We start from the raw sequence: 19,956 nt of genomic DNA, 5'->3' as shown, positions 1-19,956 counted from the left end.
ATGATAAACAATATATCACTGTTTTTGTATACAAACAATTAAAAAATATTTTTTCCATAACATCCATTCCTTGTGATGTCTGATGTCCCACCCTGCAACCCAGAATAGAAATGGTACTTTCTCATTCACACAAAGAGCACATCCATTCCAAAAGCCAGCGTCAATCAAGTGCATGGGAGCACTCTCTCTTTCCTTTGCAAAGCGATAAGAGAGAAACAAAAGACTCGCTCCAAGTCAAAGCGACGGAGTTGAGTGAGGAGGCGGTATAAAAAAGTTATGGGATGAGTTTCAAAATGGCCACGTTCTAAATGACCGGAGTAAATTGAGACCAACAGGGTTAGAAAATAGGCCACATATATTTAGGACTCCAACTTCATTTTGGAAACCTCTTTTTCCAGGAAAAGGGGAAACGGAGCAGGCTGTCACATTTTCTAAACCAGGACAATCCCAGCCTTGCAGCCAGAGGATAATAATGCTTCTTCAAAAAATAATCAGCAGGTTTTGGATGTTTCCCTTGTCCAACACAGCTGATATATGATCAGCTCATCAGCAAGCTCTGCGTAAGCCTGATAACGATCCTGCTGATTGGTTTGACACCTACGCTCTACAATAATGTGGAAATATACCAGTAAGGTCAAACACAATCTAATGTGGATGTTTTTGAACTTTTCCCACCACAAATCATGTAAATGACAAGTATTCTGCTCCAGGATCCAATTGTGGCCATCAAAAAACCTTTACACATTTGAGATATCACAATTACCTACTCTAATTTGCAGACTTATCTAATAAAATCTAATTATTTGTGACATTTGAGTAAATAAAGCTGAATGCCAGATAAATTCAGTGCATAGTACACTCGCTCTCGGTGCGGGAGACCAGGGCCATGGCCTGACTTTTTTTTCATTTATTTTGTGCCTCAAAAGTACAGTACTAGGACTGCTTTCGTTCCCTCCCTTCTCCACGGCTTGGAGAGGGAGTTAGGTGTTAATGACCGATTTGGATGCCGCATTACGGGTTCTGTGCTGGTTGACCGGGATGCCATCCGGGGAGGACCATCACCTTGAAGTTGCCGCCATGGAGATAGCCGCTCCAACCAACCGGGCTGGATTTGGATGAGGACCCACTTCCCTGACGTCTTCTTGCTGTGCTTCAATTTCTTCAATGGACTTTCGCACTATTTTAGTTAATAATGTTTAGTATCACAAGCTGTGTAAATGTTTTGCCCATTCAGCATCCATTGAAGATTACCACCTTTGCGGTCCCTTTTCAAGGTTTCTCATTTTTTGCCTGTTGTTTTTTTTCCCCTTGCCCTCTTGTGGTTCGATTAGGGGAAGTTGTTGATATTTGTCAATTGTGGGCATGTGAAGCCCTTTGAGACTCTTGTGTAATTAAGGGCTATATATATAAATAAACTTGACTTGACTTGACTCTCTCAGTACTTGTTATAACAGTTAATTGAAAACTGCCAAAGAACTTTGCTCCACACTTTATATTTTGTAATATTTTGTATTGTTTACATTATTCAAACTTTGTGTGCGTGTGTGTGTGTGTGTGTTCTTTTTGGGAAAGCCTGTTATATGTGGAGGGACATTCACTGCTGGACATTGTGAATAAAGAAAAAAATGAAGAGCTCGCAAACCTGGTTCCATCTTTTTTGATCACCGACCCCTCGGCCATCTTCGGCTAGTAAGAGGCCGGAACAACAAAAATCTTACAGTGTGTAAAATATTAATCCATGATTTTTACGTGATTCTCTTTTGCTCACAAAGTTTATATATTGAAAAAAGAAATGTAAAGTGAAAAATGCATTACCACAACCACACACAAAAAAGTACCCCAGAACGTATACCATCGCGTATTGGGAATCAGTACTGTACCGGTACCTATCCCCAGTGTAAGTGTACTGCATCATATACTGAGAACTGTTTCTAAGAAAGCATCAAAATTGCACATATGAACATAAAGGAAATATAAAGGTACATATATAAATGAACATATTGTGAAATAAAGACCTCTCTGGCAATATCAATCAAAACTCAAAGCATGTTTGATTGCAAAGGCAGAATATAACATACAGCGTTTATAGTGTTATGGCTGCTCAGTTCAGAGTAAGCATCAAACCTGTACAGACAGCAACAAAACCGAAAAGTGGACTAAAGAAAGTTCAATAATGGGGAAACTTTGCATCCAGTCTTATAATCCCCTTTCAGTGCGGGCTTATGACACTTTACCAAGAACAAGACAAAGCACACAAATGGACTGAAGAAGCGGGTAATGGAGATAGGGACCAGGACGGGAAGCGAGAGAGGGACATGAAAAATGAAAAAAGCGCCCAAGGAACTCTTATCGCTCACAAACGTGGCTAATTGTGTCTGTTTAAAGCAAGTATGAGGTGGTGCCGAGCAGGAGACGCATTATATTAAATGAGTTCAGTACCTCAGCGATTACCACAACAATGGGTCCTATTGTAGGACATTAATTGGGGGAAATAAGCACAGGCACGTTTATGTTCAGACCCACAAGGGAATATGGGGAAAGTACCTCAAAAAGCGCACAAAAGTAACACAGAGGAAACAGAAAAAGAAAAATTCCTATTTAAGAAAATTAAATATTTATCTTCTTATATCCTCCTAAAGTGCAGAAGGCATGTGGGCAATTGCCAGATAAACAGTCTACACTATTGGGGCAAAAGTTAACTGATCACATCCTGCTGTTTTGTTCCTCCGAAAGCATACACGTACCATTGAACATAAGATGCGTGCGTGTACGTGCGAACGGCCCTAAGAAAAAGAAGGCGACTGTAATTTGCATAGCATCTCCTTTCAAATTCACTCACAACCCTCCAAACACATTTCCCCCGTATATTCATTGAATATGTGCGTGGACATGGGCGCATGCCAGTGCAGATCTCGTCTGCTGGCGCATATTTGCATGCATTTGTCATTCATGTTACATTCCATTTTCCTCCAGGTCGGCAGGGTTGGCTGCATTATCTATTTTCTTAATTGCTGACGTTCCGGCATTTAAGGCATACGAAGGAGTGGATGTTATCTGAACCCTCCGGCAGAAGCCTCTCGTAGATGAGCAGGGCGGTTCATTACATGCGGTGGCCTTGGGGTGATCAGCGACAACTAAAGATATTTGTACCATTACAAGGCCATACCTTCTAGACAAGAGAAGGAAAACAGCTAAGCATGTTTTGCTAATAGAAGTATCAGCCATAAACTTTAGATGTGCTGATTGTTAACACCCATGCACACACGCTATTAGCCATACAAAATGCAGACTGGTCTTGCAAACCCTCGATGGATTCAGGACTGGCAACTCGAGCCATGCTGGCAAGGTAATAACACGCAATTCCCAATAAACACCGTTTAACAAGGACACGTTAAAAGGTTGGATTACTTCCCAATCTTGTACTATCTTATGAGCACAGCTGCACGACGCAGTGTTATCCATTTTTGCCTTCACTTTACTGAGCCAAATTTCCTTCTTTATTCCTCCCATTGCCTTTTCTCCTCAGGCATGTCGTAATACAGTACACAGATTCTCTTATGGTTGCAAAATTGTGCAATAATTGAATTATAGAATTACAAACTTTACATAGGATTTAAGCAGAATTCATGATGTAAAAAAAATCCCACGGCCAAACCTCAAATGAAATATTTTGCTTTTTGCTAATTGTGTGTTAGAATATGCTAGCAACAAACAAATGTGCAATGTGCATTTGAGGAATTAGATTTTATTAATTTTTTTGCTTGAAGTGGGATATGTAGTTACTCATATTTCAAATGGGTTTTTTTTTTCCGAGCAACGTGCATTTGTACGGAAGCGTATTGCATTCACTTGAAGAAAAAAAAGTCCTGTTTTTCTGACTAATTTTTTGGGGGAGCTTTGTATTTATTGATTTTTTTCCCCAGGTTTTTTGGGAGTATTTTTTTCTGTTTGAAAAAAATATATTTCCCTCTTTTTCTGAATATTTTTTTTTCAGTTTTTCTGGGTAATTTTCCCCTGTTTTATAAAAGCCAGTAAGTAAACATGACCATTTTATTGCATATGGAGGTATGTGGGAAAGTGTCTGCAACAAGTCACTTGGAGTTCAGAGGTAAAAAACAAAAACAAACTAATTTACTAATAAAAAAATTATTTCTGTTTTTTTGAAAAAAAAAATTTGTTTTTTGAATAATTTTGCCCCCTGTTTTTTCTGATTAAGCACCACCAACACCCCCCCCCCCCCCCCGTTTTTCCGAGTAATTTTCCCTCCTGTTTTTCTGAAGATTTTTTTTCAGCCTGTTTTTCTGAATAATTTTTGACAGAAAAAAAATCTTCAGTAAAACAGAAAAACATATTCAGAAAAACAGAAAAAAAAATACTTAAAAAAAACAAAGCTCCCCCCAAAAAATTTGTCTGAAAAACTGGAGTTTTTTTTTTTAATTGAATGCAATACGCTTCCATACATTTGTTCTATTCAACAATTTGTTTTTTGTTGTTGACAAAAGTCAGGCAAGTGAACCACTACGCCATCTGTCTTGTACTCCCATCCTGCCGCAAAGCCACAACAACTTTTTTCTCCATCGTTGAGAGAAATTATTCATAAAATTCCGCTTGTTCAAAATGCCAAATGAGAAGAATTTGTTTTCTGTTTCATAACGGCTACAAATCTATCTAACTTTATCATAAACACAATACATCTTGGAGATGAACATGAGAGTCAAAACTATTAGACTAATTCAACTTGACTCTTGGCATGAGACTCGAGTCATCCCATGCTTGATATATATTTTATGGAACCGTCTTGTGCCGTTCTCCCAATTTTCTCTACTCTCCACATAATGCAAATCTGAGTGCTCGATTATATTCTTTCTGTATTATGTCATGTCATTTTCCCTCCCTTCCGTGTGGAATAAAAATACAGATTTGTCTTGCCAATTCTAATACCAGGTTCTGCCCTTCAAAAATGTGTGTGCGTGCGTGTGCGTGTACATCTGAGGTGTGATGGATTGAAGCCATATTTCCTTACTGCAAATACTTTCTCCTAAGATCCTACTCTTTGTTTTTCTTATAACCTCAACCAAGGAGCTCATGTGTCAATTTCTGCTGGTTTGCTTTTTTGTATTATTGTGCAATTTTCTGGTTCCAACTTTTATTTATCAAACTGGATTTCTATTGGTACTCTTCTTAGGATCTAAAGGGTAAATTTCGCCTTTCGCCAGATTAAAAAGTTTCAACTTGGTTAAAGATCCAACTCACCCACAACCTTGAACAAAATAAGCAGTATATAAAATGGTTGAATGAATGTGCACAATTACCAATGTGTACACTGGGTCATAAAGTCTTTCATGTATCAGTATGAATATATCCATATAAAAATCTCATCATTTAATATACTGTACGTATGTATATTCACTTGCAAACAGTAACAGTGGATATAAAAAGTCTTAACTCCAACAAATGCCAGTTTTTTTGTAATGTAAAAAATGAGATCAAGATACATATTAGGGGTGTCAAAATTGGTGCATTAATTTTGAGTTAATTTAAAGTTCCTTCAACCCCACTCCTTTTTTTAACGCGCGATCAATTACCGCCTCTTACTTCCAAGTCCAGTCGCAACGCAGCAGATACGTCCACGTCAAAATTTAGCAGTAATAAATGGAACAATAATGCATATATTTGTGGAGACTGGGGTCAAGTTATATTTTACAATTTTAAAGTTTTAAGTCACTTCATGTTAAAGATTAGATAGCTCTTAATAGGAAAAGAAAAATGCACTGAGCTGTCACCAATGTCTTACAAATGCAATTATGCCATCTAGTGGCAGAAAAATGACCTCAACACAAACCAATAACACACTCGGTTTTTACAGTACAGTACATATTTTTTCAAATTTATTTCAATGACTAAAAGATGCAGCCCTATTTCTATTCATTTAACATGTTTTTCCACTTTTATGTTAACAAGAGTATGAAAACGTTATTTATTTATTAAAATTATTTATTTTATTGTACATTTAGAACAGATGTAAAATTTGCAATTAATTGTGACTTAACTATTGAAGTCATGCGATTAATTAGGATTCAAAATTTCAATTGCCTGACACCCCTAATACATATATAATACACATCCCCAGTTACAAGAGAGTGTGTAAACTTATGCAACCACATCACCTGAGTTTAATATTACTTTCGCTCTCAAAAGATTTATATAGATTTAAAAATAATAATAATAATCTGGCATTTGCACCTGCATGACCTCCTTTGGAATTTTCCTCACTGCATTTCATCCTCACTGCCTGAATTTCTCCATTCTCCCCATGTTTTCTTCTCTCTTTCTTGTGCCAATCCTCCCCTATCTTATTTACGCCAGAGCACAGTCTCAGCCCATTAGTCGGACACAAATCCGTTTGGAGACAAAGCCTTAATGCAGCCCTGTCTTAGTTTTCGCAAGTCCTGGTAACGGCAGTAGAAAGCTCTCATGAGAGGTGGGCTCTGCTGGTGGCTGGGGAAGGCTTTTTAAGCCTTTTGACACAAAATAGCACTCTTTGCTTCTGTCTGTTGAACTCAGACTGTACGGACTTACAATAATAAATAACAATACAAATGCTTATTGTGACGGCACCACACCAAACACTATACAAACACACATAACTTATTCCTAATAGTGGCTGAGGATGTTTAATCAAGTGCTGAAAGTACCAGGTGTATAATAGGGATTTGTCACATGGTAATTCAGTGTGAGCATGTTGTATGTGTCTGTTTGTCCCATTCAATAAAAAAAATGGCTCAGTTTGTTTATTCTATTTCAGGCATTGTTGTTAGCAGGGTTGGGAGGGTTACTTTTTAAATGTAATCCATTACAGTTACAAGTTACCTGCTAAAAATTTAGTTAGTAACTTAATCCAAGTACCATAATATTAAAGTAATTTAACTGGATTACTTTTGGATTACTCCAATATTGAGTATGCTCATGAAGACAAAATAAAAAGAAATATCACCACAATATAGATTCTATACAATGTGCCCCTTTTATTTGCGGGTGATAGGGACCCGGGCAGCCTAAAAATAACAAAAATCCTTGTGTAATTAAAAAGCATGTAGGCTATTGATTGATTGATGGATGGATGGATGGATGGATGGGTGGGTAGGTGGGTTGATTGGTTGGTTGGTTGGTTGGTTGGTTGGTTGGTTGGTTGGTTGGTTGGTTGGTTGGTTGATTGATTGATTGATTGATTGATTGATTGATTGATTGATTGATTGATTGATTGATTGATTGAAGGCCATATGCTGTTTTTGAACTGTCACTGAAAGCAACCACACCTCACAGTTTGATAGATAGATAGATAGATAGATAGATAGATAGATAGATAGATAGATAGATAGATAGATAGATAGATAGATAGATAGATAGATAGATAGATAGATAGATAGTCATCCAATGAGAATGACGGTGTGCGGCATCAACTGCAAAATGAACTTTGATCCCAGTCACAAGTTTAGAGGTGTATATGTTGTGTATGATGTTTAAATAATGAATTGGTGGGAGGAAGATTTGTTTGGAAGGTGTAACTCACATTATGGCTAGCGGGCTACCTAGCAAGAAGCTACAGCACGTAGCATGCCGCTGGACTCTCAGCTCAAACTTTCGCTCCGAGTAAGTTCCAGTGAATACCGGTCGCCATTTTCTCCTCCCGTCCGTGAAGCTTTTTCAAACTGCCCGCGTGTGGAGGACACAGTTCGTTCGTTCCCACCTCCCCGACATGTAGCAACGGTCCCACTTGTGCAGGCATGCACGCGCTCTCTCTCACTCTGTCCTTCTCTCCCTCCCTCTCTCTCTCTCTCTCTCCCTCTCTCTCTCACGCTCTTTCGCACTCTCTCTCATTGTAGAAATTGTAATCCTCGAACTAATCCTCATTTTTAATAAATGTAGCTGTAACATGATTACATGTTTTTTCCTGTAACTGTAATGGAATACAGTTACATTTTTTTTTGCAATCTGATTACGTAATGGCGATACATGTATTACGTTACTCCCCAAGCCTGGTTGTTAGACAGCTAAACTGTCCATCAGTGCGCCATTTTACGTCAGGCAGGTCATTGAACAGCTAAGGGGTCCTATTAAGTCCATTGGCCTTGTGCGGAAGTATTCCCGGCGACCATGTGCGCATACTATATGTAGCGACATTAGTGAGGAAAAGAATAGTAACAGATACTATGTCATGTGATTTAGCATGACGGAAGCTAGCTTTAAATAATGCTGACCGACTAACGATTGACAACCTTCACCCATGAGATTTACTGCCGGTCCTAAAATACTGGCTGTAATTTAGCAATGATGGAAGCCCAGTTAAAATAACGTTAACGGATTGACGATTACAGTTTGGTTCCGCTTGAAATATTGACGTATTGACTGTCATGTCTGGGGAGATCTGGCTTTGGTTGAGGGCCCTGAGTGGGTTCCCGCCCTTCCGTGGGTTGACCAATCCGGGCCCTCAGCCACTTGTGCCTGGCCCCAGGTGTGGCTAGTTACCCAATTAGTGTGGGTGCATTTAGTTCCCGGGTGGTGATCAGTCCATGTGGGATCATTGCCGCTTGTCACGGTCAACCCCGGAGTTCTGTCTGTCATTTTGATTTTGTACCTTTTCAGTTCCTTGTTTATTTTATGCTAACCAGTTCCTCGGTTAGTGTTTTCTGTAAAATAAAGCACGCCAGTCTCGCCCGCACTCCTGCTGTGGTTCTCCTGCCTCCCTGCACTTTGGGTCCTCTACTCCACACGCCGACAGACCCCCACGCCGCTCCGTGCCCACACCAAAAAAATTTTACTGGTCAGACCCTAACGGGGATTTTTTATTTCTCAATTAACAAACTCATCATTTAAGAAGTTGCTTTTATTAATCAACAGTCAATACAAGTATTTAAAAGAGGCAGAGGCTGTCCTACGTGAATACAAAGGCTGTGTGAAAACTGCTTTGTGAACAAAATGGCTGTAAAAATAAGAGGACTGTGCTATTCCATCTCTTTCCATAATTCTCTAATGAAAAGGGGCATAAACACAAGCTTCAGTGGCAGCTGCTGACCTCGACTTGTCACTAAGGCTCATGTGTGTGTTGGTGCAACTGATGACCTGGACCTGATGGCACCAAAAGTGCAGGAAAGTGGGTGAAAATGCAACAAGACTCCCTGAGGCAACAAAATCACAGACCAACCAGCAGACTGTCAGCAGACGGAGCAACAATACTCAGCATATTCCACTGGTTATTATTTCAAGCAGATGGATTTGTGCAAGTATTAAATGAATGAGGAATTTGAGGAATGGGCTCAAAGTCCAGATCCAGGCGGACACGGATAAAGCTTCTTTTTTTTATCCCATTAGGCAAAGTCTAATAACTTGGTTAAGCATAATTCACTGTTCTGTTCCTCTCCAGATGATCCCATCTTTGGCATCATTGCGAGTAGCTGTTTGAGTTTCAAGTCAAACATTGGGCTTTGCTTGTGTGTCTGTCTGCCTGTATAACGGTACTGACTGACTGACTGCATCCATATTTAAAAATGAGGCAGGGTGTTGATGAAAGAAAAATTGTTGCAAATCAAGTTCACACCTCAGGTTGCAATGCATGAGTGGTGTCGCATACAGAAATAGAAATGAATAGGTTAACAATAAACAATAATGAAGTAGGCCTTCATCCAGACCAAATATGAGCAAAAGTCTCTAGACACAAGCTGATCAATATTTACTTCAGACAAGGATTGGATTAGACACCTTAGTTTTCCTCCGAAAGGCTAAATTGAAACGTCAACAGCATGCTTCAAGTGTTGTTTGTTGAGTTAGCGAGCCAGCCAGGGCCAGCATTTTTTCTCGAAAAAAGGACAACTATTCCCACTGATACACTCATTGTGTTCTTAGGTTGTTTTTCCAAACCGATATGCCTTGCTCAAGAAACCTCTTACCACTTTTCCATAAATAGTATGTGGCACTAACACACTAGAGAACAATCACAAGGTATCAGAAGTTTATGGATGACAAAAAATGCCAAAATGAATAAATAAGTAAATAAATGTGAAAATAAAAACGATTTAAAAATACAATTCAAAAATTAAATACAAAAATAAATATAAATGGAAATAAAAACAACTATGTATAGATAAATAAATAAATAAAAAACAAGATTTAAAATACAAATATAAAATAAATGTGGAAATAAATAAATAAAAAATATATACAAATAGATTTCAATATCAGTCAGTAAATAAAAATGTTCTGCTTTTTTATTTATTTATTTCATGCTGCAGACGCTGTCAGCATGAAATCGTCATAAAATGTTATTCAAATGAGGGGGCGGTCCTAAGCGTGTCCTGGGTTGGACTCTGCCGACATAGACTGCCTTTTGATGGTAGAGTGAGCGGGTTGGCGAACAAGGAAGTCCCGCCGGCTTGCATGGAGTACTCCAGCAATGAACGACTATCTTGTCCGCTGTCACCACAACTTGCGACTTGAGTTGCTCGACAACTTCACCTAAGTTCCTGTAAACAACAAGCTCCATTTCGCGTGTGTAAATTCTCCCTTGCTGTGGAATGGGCAGAGTCCAACATAGACTGACATGTTGATCAACCAATAGGCAAATAGTTCAACATAAGACACACTTAGGACCGCCCCCTCATTTTAATCACATTTCATGACGTATTTCGTGCTGACAGCGTGCGTCTGCAGAAAAAAAAAATGAGAGCAGAGCGGTTTTATTTATTGATTGACATTTAATTATATTTATATAATTATTTTGTATACATTTAAATTTTTTGAGTCACGTTTTTTATTTTTGTATTTATTTTTGTATTTTTTTGGTAAATTAATTAATTAATATATATATATATATATATATATATATATATCATTTTGTTTTTATTTCCATTTATAATTTTTTTAAATTTCATTTTTTAAATGTATTTTTTATATCCATTTTTTAATTATTTATTTATATATATTTTCTTTATTTCTTTATTTTTTTAATCTATTTATTTATTATTTTTGGCATTTTTAGCCCTCCATAGAACTTAACCATCAATTATGTAAGACAGCCACAAGATACAAGAATTGTGTCCTACCTTAGCAGCCATGATCATGGACGAACCGCCGCGAACTCCTAAGATGGGGATATGGGTCTGGGCCGAAATGAAGTCCAGGATCTGGGCGATGGCCTCCTGGTCCGTGTCATCTCCAAAGACCACACCTTGCAGCCAATGCTCCGTCATTAAGTCACAGATGCTTTTAATGATGCTTTTAGGGTCCGTCTCATTCATGGTGAGGATCTCGACATTGGGCGCCATGTGTAAGAAGTCTTCCTTCTCCCGAGCCCCAGCCAGCGCCATCTCACTGGAGTTGCCCACCAGGACGACAGCGATGCTGACGCCACGCAGGATGTTGGGAAGGGCCATGTGGTGCGGAGGGGGAGGAGGGATGGGGATGTAGTGGCCGCCGCCTCCCTTCTCTCTCCGCGAGTGACAGGTGGGGGGCAGGTGAAGAAGGCAGAGCAGAAGGAGAAGGACACCAAGTGAGACGGTGTGGCAGTGCAGCAGCGGAGGCAGGGATGGATGGAGGTGTCGGCCTCGCCTCCCTTGCTCCTGGACAACGGAGGGGGCGAAGGTGCAGACCCCGGCATGGATGCGAAGGGGGGAGGGGCAGCCGCTCAGAGGCATGGTGGTGAAGCGGGAGAGAAATACCTGTCGAGAGTATGGAGAGAAAAAACTCATGTTAAGAAATGAAATCAAGAAAGTTAACAATAAAGCGCTTGGAGAATGAGATGGAAGTGAACACACACACATGCAACATTGATTGAGTAAAGTGGATTGCAGAGAGGCTACATGGCTTATGTGAATTAGTGCATGTCAATGTCTGTCTGTCCACAGACACGATGGGGAGAAGTGAAGGAAACGGAGAAAACCCTGATGAAATACAAGCCAGAAAGACACAAAGCAGGACAAGAGAAGCGGTCACACTTGACATGCATGAATAGTGCATAAAAACACACGCCGACATGATATGATGCCATATAGTTTACATAGAACCAGCTCAGGGATCAATAATTCATGTGGAATTCTCTGCTATGTATTATGGAGGACATAAATTCTCCCATGGAATTAAACACCAGCTTCTTGACAGGACGATACAAGAAAGAAACATCTCTCACAGAATAGAACAATATAAAGAAAAAGATTTCCCAAGATCCTGACTGAATGCAAAAAACTGTTCAAAACAAACATGCTTATAAAGTGCCTGATGCTAAAATTGACATGAAGTGATTGACAACCATTTATATGTGATCCTCCCACTCCCACCTTTAAATCGCCATCATCACCCTTTTGGCCTAGTTTCTCACATTTGATGCTCATCACTACAGCTTGGCTTGCTAACAATACGCTTCGCTGTAGTGGGTCAAATTTACAATCCTTTTTTTTTTATTTTCCACTTACATAGTCTTTAAGTTATTAATGCTCAGTTTAGCTGTTCACTCATTGGTTTCACAAGTGAGAAATTGTTAAGCCTTGGTGGAGTTTCGACTGCTCTTATTTTACAACACATGCTATTGAGGTGAACGGGGGCGGCGTCAGAACTTTTTCATTGGGGTGACCAGAATGACACGACTCACGGCCGACACCATTTTGTACACTGCGATGGATGGCTCGCTCATTCAAATCATATCTAAAAAGCACAACGATACAACCATCTCTTAATTCTTCACAATTCAAATATTGCTTTTTACTGCTTTTACTTAACTTGTTCCTGCTTGGGTATTGGGCAAAATTGGTGTACGTGTATACTGTACATTTTATTTCGTGAAGCCATGACTGTGGATAACAATAACTTTTCAGCTACATTGTTAATCTACTGAGGCGGGAAAATAATCGTCTCGATTAATACTCCCAACAAGTATCAAATATTTTACTGTTATGAAAGATTATTTCATATTCTGCGCAGTGATAATTTCATAGCCGAAACATTTCCGTCCTAATTTTTAGACGAAAACTAAACAAAAACTAAAATAGAAGCCATTCATTGAGACGATAACGACAGCTAAAATTGACTGACAATTTCGTCAATGACTAAAACGAAAACAACAGTGACGAAAATGTTCACACAATCCAATCAGAAGGAATGAAACGCGGGTGGGAGAAAAGAACCACTCAGAAACTGTTCAATGTTCACTGCACTTTATTTAATGTTTAAACATATTTGCATTCATTGTGCAGCTGTAAAATTAATCACAAGCAATTATGCACGTTTTTTTATTTAGGTGAAAACTAAGTTATATTATTGTCAGTTCAACATTCATTGTTCATTGAAACAATCAATAGAGACACCGTTGTAAATGTGTCTTGCGTGTTCAACTGCAGTTACAAATAGGTGTGTTATAATTTTCATTATAAAAGTTGAAATGTATGCTGAAGGAAAATATCCACTAAACTGTTAATTTAGTTGACTAAAGTTGCTCTTTTTTCGTTTACTAAAATTGCTCTTTATTTTCATCGACTAAAATTGGATTAAACTAAAATACAATCAGATGACTAAATTATGACAAAAACTTCAATAAATTTGTGTCAAAAGACTATAACTAAAACTAAAATAAAATATTTTGTCAAAATTAACACAGATTCTGTGTGCAGTTCTATAGTATCAACAATTATTTACATAGATAGTCAATCTAAAGCAATATGGTGGAACTAATCATCTGCACCACATAATCATCCCTTTGATGTGAGGATGGCCGGAGATTGTCCAGTGGTGGCCGCTGCCACCATTCCGCAACACGTAACTCCACCCCTGCATGTGAAACAAAAGTAGTCTTTTTACCATTTTTTTAGCGCTGCACTTCACATTCCATTCTAAACGGTTCTACCCCTCCATCTTCTTTTTCTGTCTCCATACAAATGAATACGCTCACATGGCCAACTTCTAAACGTTTGGTCTTGTCCTGTGTCCTGTCATTGACTGTCAACCAGTCCACTATGTTGCCCAAAGACAGCTGGGATTGACCCAAGACAAGATAAGCATGGCTGGGTGGATGGACCTTGATAAGAGAGCAGTTGAGAAGGCTTTAAATGACTTTTTAGCTCAATTATTAGAATTCCATTTCAAATCTTTAATGTCATTGCACAGTGTAACTTGCTAGAAAATTGACTGGAAATAGGTGTGAATGTGAATATGAATGGTTGTTTCTCCGACCAGTCCAAGGTGTGCCCAAAGTCAGCTGGAATAGGCTCCGGCTCAAGCACCATAGAAAATGAATGGCCGGACCTTGTTAAAATGACAAATTGGGGTACAAAATGATTCATGGATGGATTAATTACTTTAACTGATTAAGGTGCAATTCTCATTACTTTTTTGTCCTTAAAGTAAATGTGTCCTAATGGCAAAGCTATCATCAGAGTAGGTGTACAGTAGGCGGGAACATGTTCACTGCAGCTTTGTGGGCTGAGATACCCAGGACAGTAGTGGCGTAACTGCTTAGAAATGTGCTGCATTGTGTCTGTCGACTGCATTTTGTTCATACATTTAGGAGGCAGATGGCAGCAACAAAGAACCCCCCAAAAAAACAATAATCAGGCAAAAAGGCTGACAGTTAATGACAAGAATTGACAGACAGGGTGAGAAAAAAGATAAAGGGACTTATGCGGACATGACAGAACAACTTCTTTAGGGAAAACTAATTGCTGGGGGTTCGTCAGCTCTAATTACAGGTCCCTGTGTTAATAGTCAACTGCACACGCCTCCCCAGGAAGGACGGAGAGGTGGGAGGGAAGGAATTATGGAGGGATGATAAGAGGCATGAGGACAGAAAGAGACAGAAAGGGAGGAGGGCGCAGTGGGAGGAAAGACAGGGACTGTAAACCAAGGAGGACCTTGGTGAGACACAAGAAAGATGAAAGTAAAGAGGAGAACACGCCAGCAGAGGAAAAAAGAAAAAGTAATTTAAGACAGACACGACGGAAGGATAGGAGAGAAAGAGAAAGAGAGAATCGCACAGAGAGAGGGCGCGAGAGCTAGCGATGCCCTCTTTGAATCTGGACTTCTCTGGCAGCACTCTGTTTCCATGGCAACAATTAAAAGAGACCTACATGCACTCACATACAGGCACAGTTGATGGACACACAGATACACAACACACGCACAGACTCACTGCAGAGGCACTCACACAAACACACTCCAATGTATTCTCGGAGGGATTTAGTGATAAAGTGAAGAAGTATGTGTCACTCATAACTCCACCACCAGCGACTCCAGAAGAATTGCACTCAAAAATCATGTGTCTCGTCGCAAAATCCAATACTGAACTATTAAAAAAAGTGTTGTTTTATTTTTGTTTGTTTTTATGGGATGGGAAGCAGTAGAAAATGGATGGACAGATGTTTTGTTTTCTTTTTTTAATGTCATAGAGCTTTGTGTTTGTGTTTCCTTATTTGTTTGTTAGCTAGCAGGCTACTTCCTGGTTCTTGGTGAGTGGAGAACAGCGAGACCAAGGTGTCATTAGGATTCTGTGATTGGACAGTTAAAATGGTCAAACATATTGACACACAATCAAGATAACTACCCAAATATAATTGGTTGCTTGAAACATTCATCTACAAAGTTTTGTGTAAACTTATCCTCTTACTTCCCATTGTTATTTACCAAACTTTGTTGAGAAAACTATTTGACATTAAAAAAATTAAAATAAAAAAAATAAAAAATTCTGAAAAAAACACTGAAATAATGATGCAAATTAACTTTACTCATGTAAAATCTGGCCTGTTTGGTTAAAAACAAAGCTGATGTAATTCTTCTCCTGCAACACTGGTAAAAAAAAATATTTTTTTTGCCCTTTTAAATATTACCTTAGCTTTTTAATTATATTTACTTATTTTTGTCAGTTACTCACATTCACTTAAAAACATTAGGTATATTTCGATGTGCTACTAGTTTTTTTTCATGTAATATCTTTATACAGCAAATGTTGAGGTACATTTTAGATTGAATTAATAATTAAGATGTACTCAGTTAATGTGTTTAATTTTATTTTTCATTTCACTTTGTTTTCAACAAAGACATTTTTTTCTGCACTTTGGTTCATTTATTATAAATGAATCCTAAATGCGTGGTATGTTTTTTGTATTTTATTTTGTAATTTGAGTCTCTATTTTGCAGAGTGACTGTTTAGCTTTTTCCCCCCCAGAACTAAACAAAAGGGCTTTCTTTAAAATTATCTGTCATTGGTTTATTAGAGGCGGCACGTCCGCCTCGCATTGCAGAGGACATAAGATCGAGTCCGGGCTTCGGCCTTCCTGGGTGGGGTTTGCATGTTCTTCCCGTGTCTTCGTCTGTTCTGAAAAACATGCAAGTGTCTTAATTGTCCCTAGGTGTGAATGTGAGTGTGTATGGTAGTCCGTATTGATTTCAACAAATTTAGTAACAAGTTCTAAGATGTATTGGGTTAAGAGTTATGTATAATTAAGTAAAGACAAATAGATAAAAAGTTAGTACAATTAATATTTGTTTCATATTGGTAATCATTTCATGTTAAGAGTTACTAAATAGACATTGGCTATGATCTAATTACGATAACTAATTCTTACTACCTTACCGTAAGAAACTTTGCTTAGTATTTTCCAACATGGAATCTTTAGTTGCATCATGTAAATGTTACTTAATTGTGGTGAGTGCGATATACTTGATATTAAGCAGTAGAATTTGGAGTCAGTGCAAATACTTGCAAAAATTGTTTTTTACAGTCTGTTAAATGAATGGCAACAGATGGATACAAAGGTTTGCCATAAATTGCGTCCTCTGATAGAAGGACATTTAATTATGTCCGTCAATACACACTGTTGGCATAAATAGGCAGACAATTTGTAATTAATGAATGGTCATTTTCAAAAGGGGAATTCGATTTCCTGCAGCACCCTTGATGATTTTGCACAGCACATTAGGGTGCCACTGCACTCTGGCTGGGAATACTGATTTGTAATTTTGATAAGCACTAATTTAGTCATTAATTCTATTTAAAATTTGAATCTAGTCCATAATTTGTATTTTTTTTTTTTTTTATGAAAACCTACTAAATTGTCTACACGCAACTTTCAATGGGCATAGATGGTGCAAATGCAAAGACATACCACAAACTGGCGTCACTGCAGTGAGTGTACACAGATTAGCAAACAAGCCTGTGAACACATAAAAGTGCCCTGTGCCCACACACACACACATATATGAAACACACTCCACTTTATACATATTTACCCGCAACCAAAGTCACCAGCTTACTTGTCACACACACTTTGGGCAGCCTGCAGTCATACACTCACACATCCACGCAGGATTATTAGCTAACCCACTGTGTAAATCCAGCGATCATTCAGAAAGATGAGCCCATTAAAAAGTGCCACAGTCAATTCAATGCACATGTCATACGGAAACACAAAAGGCGAGCATTCAAAGACAGATGACGCACATGAGGTTACGACACGAAATGACCCCGTTTCCCCGTCAGCCAGCCCTCTCATCTCACCCACCATTTGCTCTATTAGCCACACCAGCGCACACAGCAGCCGTATCACTTACACACGGGTGGACTGCAGATCGGCCCCACCAGGCCAACGGCCTGCAGGGCACAACCTTCGCACTCACTAACACACACACACACACACACACACACACAACTGTATACATTTCATTTATCAACCTGTTTTAATGGAACGCTCACAACCGCCACGTGAACATATTTGAAGAGAAAGCTGTCACCGATTTCATAGTGTTAACTTTGTTTGATGGAAGTAAAGTGACAGGGGAAACTTTGAAAGGAACTACTAGGGCTGTCCAAAAAAATGATACAAGATATTAAATTATTTTGGTATCAATACTTTTCAGTCTCACAGCCTTATTCAGATTAAACTGACAGACACGAGCGCTCCTTCCACACACCACGAGCCTGCGACCGGCAAAACCAAAACTTATCAAACTAAAATGGCAATGCTTGGCACTAAACGCTACTTGAGAAAATATCCATAACACTGACGCTAACAGTTAGCTTTATCTATTTTTACGTCCATCGCGGCACTGTAAGCAAAGCGTATTTGTCTCCATTGTACACGCAAAATGTTATTTGTGTTATTGTCAGAGAGTCTAAGAGGCTAAAAGCCCACACGGATATGTTTAAAGTTGCATTACATTGGATATTTTGCCAGGCGCGGCAACTCTCTTGCTAGCGCTATTTCGCCGTGATTCGCTCGATAAATTCTGCGCTAATGAAAGTGTACTAACTTGTACCATATTGGTCAAGGCATAAGTGCGGGGTCACAAGTACGTATCCTGCTATGTGTACATTTTTTCTCTTTTTTTGTTTGTTTGTTTTTTACTACAAATTCTTGATTAGCCCATATGCTCAGAAGGTTATGGTCAGGGTTAGGCTGGTAACGTATCAAGCAGCCTATCTTTGGTGGCAAAACAAAATGAAAACTGAAATGAATTGAAATGAAAAACTTGGTGAAGCGAGGTAGGAGCCACTCCCAGTGCATGACTCGGTCCGGCGATTGACCAATCTAGGCAGTTCACGGCAAAATATCCACCACAAATGGTAAATAAAGCACAACATCCCCAAATAAATGTTGCTCCACAAACAAAGTTACAGTTTTGCAGTTTACGTTACATTATGTCATGTTTCACCCTTTTTGTTTTGCACTTTAAAAAGGTTTCTGTTGCTGATTCTCTTATATTGAAAAGGTTTAACTGTGAAATTGTTTCAGAACAATTATTTACATTATCTAATGTTTACAAAAATGGTTTAAAAAATGGTTTGCCGTTTTACAAAGTTTTCCTGATTGTTGAGTGTTAACAATTTAACATTTCTACCTCAAAATTATTTAATAAGAAAAATGTTGTTGTTTTTTTACTGTGGTATTGAAATCAGTTTTGAATATTTTTTTTTTGCTAGTATCGAATCAATTGGTCAAAAAATGTGTCTTTCAGTGTAAAACAATTCATAAATATTGCTCAGATCCTTTACTTAAAACAACCCAGAAAGTTGGCTCAAATTGACCCATAAAGTGGATCGGTCCATTTTTTTATCCGTAATTGGGTTGCTTTTGACCCAACTGTTTTTAGTTGTGTGCAGCAACTCATATTTAAGACACTATATGTCATTTCAGTTTTAAAGCATACCAGAATTACTATTACAGAGAAAATTTCTGAGAAATAGCAAGAACCTGGGCAGAGGTGGACTGGGCGGAACTACGAATAATCTAAAGGTACAAAGCTCGCTTGCATTATGAACACAGTGGCGTCTGGACAGCTAATCACAAGAAAATGGTCATCACCACATCATTTAAAGGGGACATAGTATAAAATATTAGCCAGTGTCAGAGTCTCCAGCAGTCTCCAATAACAACCCCCAAAAAGATGTTATAAGTGTCATTCCTTAAAATAAGTTTGTAATACTGATGATGCCCGTTTCATCATACAGTATGCCCACCGCAACTGTGTGGCAAATTTAAAGTAGCTCAGCTTCCACCTCAGTTTGCCCCCATTTTTGCATGCACAAACCTTTGGTATATCAGGCCCTTGGCGTGCAGTAATTGAGTATAATGTATAAAAGGTTTCCTTCAAGTGCTATTTTCCTTAGGGGAAAACAATGTGCCAATTTGAGAAGAGGCACTTATTTGTCTTAAGTTCCCCATTAGGCTCAAGGCCACGTTTTGAGGACATTTTTGAAGTGTAGACATCTTGTAAACAATTTAGAGGTTCTATCTTGAAGAGGCAACACGTGCTGCTGCAGGACGAAGACACATTTTCTTCAGAAGCAATAATATAATATAATATTCTTATGACTCCGACGCTACACAGATGCAACGAGGCATCGGGCAATTAGGTAAGAACACAATGTCTCAGGTAGTTAATCAGAACAAACAGGAAAAAAAAACAGGTACTAAGTGGGCCCAA

At 38.7% G+C, this 19,956-nt stretch overlaps 1 protein-coding gene across 2 annotated transcripts in view; it reads right to left on the bottom strand.

The window, feature by feature from the left end:
- The window catches only part of grin2ba (glutamate receptor, ionotropic, N-methyl D-aspartate 2B, genome duplicate a), a 154,524-nt gene that overhangs the window by 94,308 nt on the left and 40,260 nt on the right, over window positions 1-19,956 (bottom strand). For both annotated transcript variants that reach the window (XM_077556601.1, XM_077556602.1), the window contains exon 4: window positions 11,097-11,711. In XM_077556601.1, coding sequence (XP_077412727.1) covers window positions 11,097-11,711 — 615 coding nt within the window. The remainder of the gene's footprint in view (window positions 1-11,096; window positions 11,712-19,956) is intronic.

Source organism: Vanacampus margaritifer, chromosome 2, assembly GCF_051991255.1.
Source record: "Vanacampus margaritifer isolate UIUO_Vmar chromosome 2, RoL_Vmar_1.0, whole genome shotgun sequence".
In the NCBI taxonomy this organism is placed as follows: Eukaryota; Metazoa; Chordata; class Actinopteri; order Syngnathiformes; family Syngnathidae; genus Vanacampus; species Vanacampus margaritifer.
Note: the sequence above shows the minus strand (reverse complement) of the source record. Positions and strands in the feature narration are given on the sequence as shown.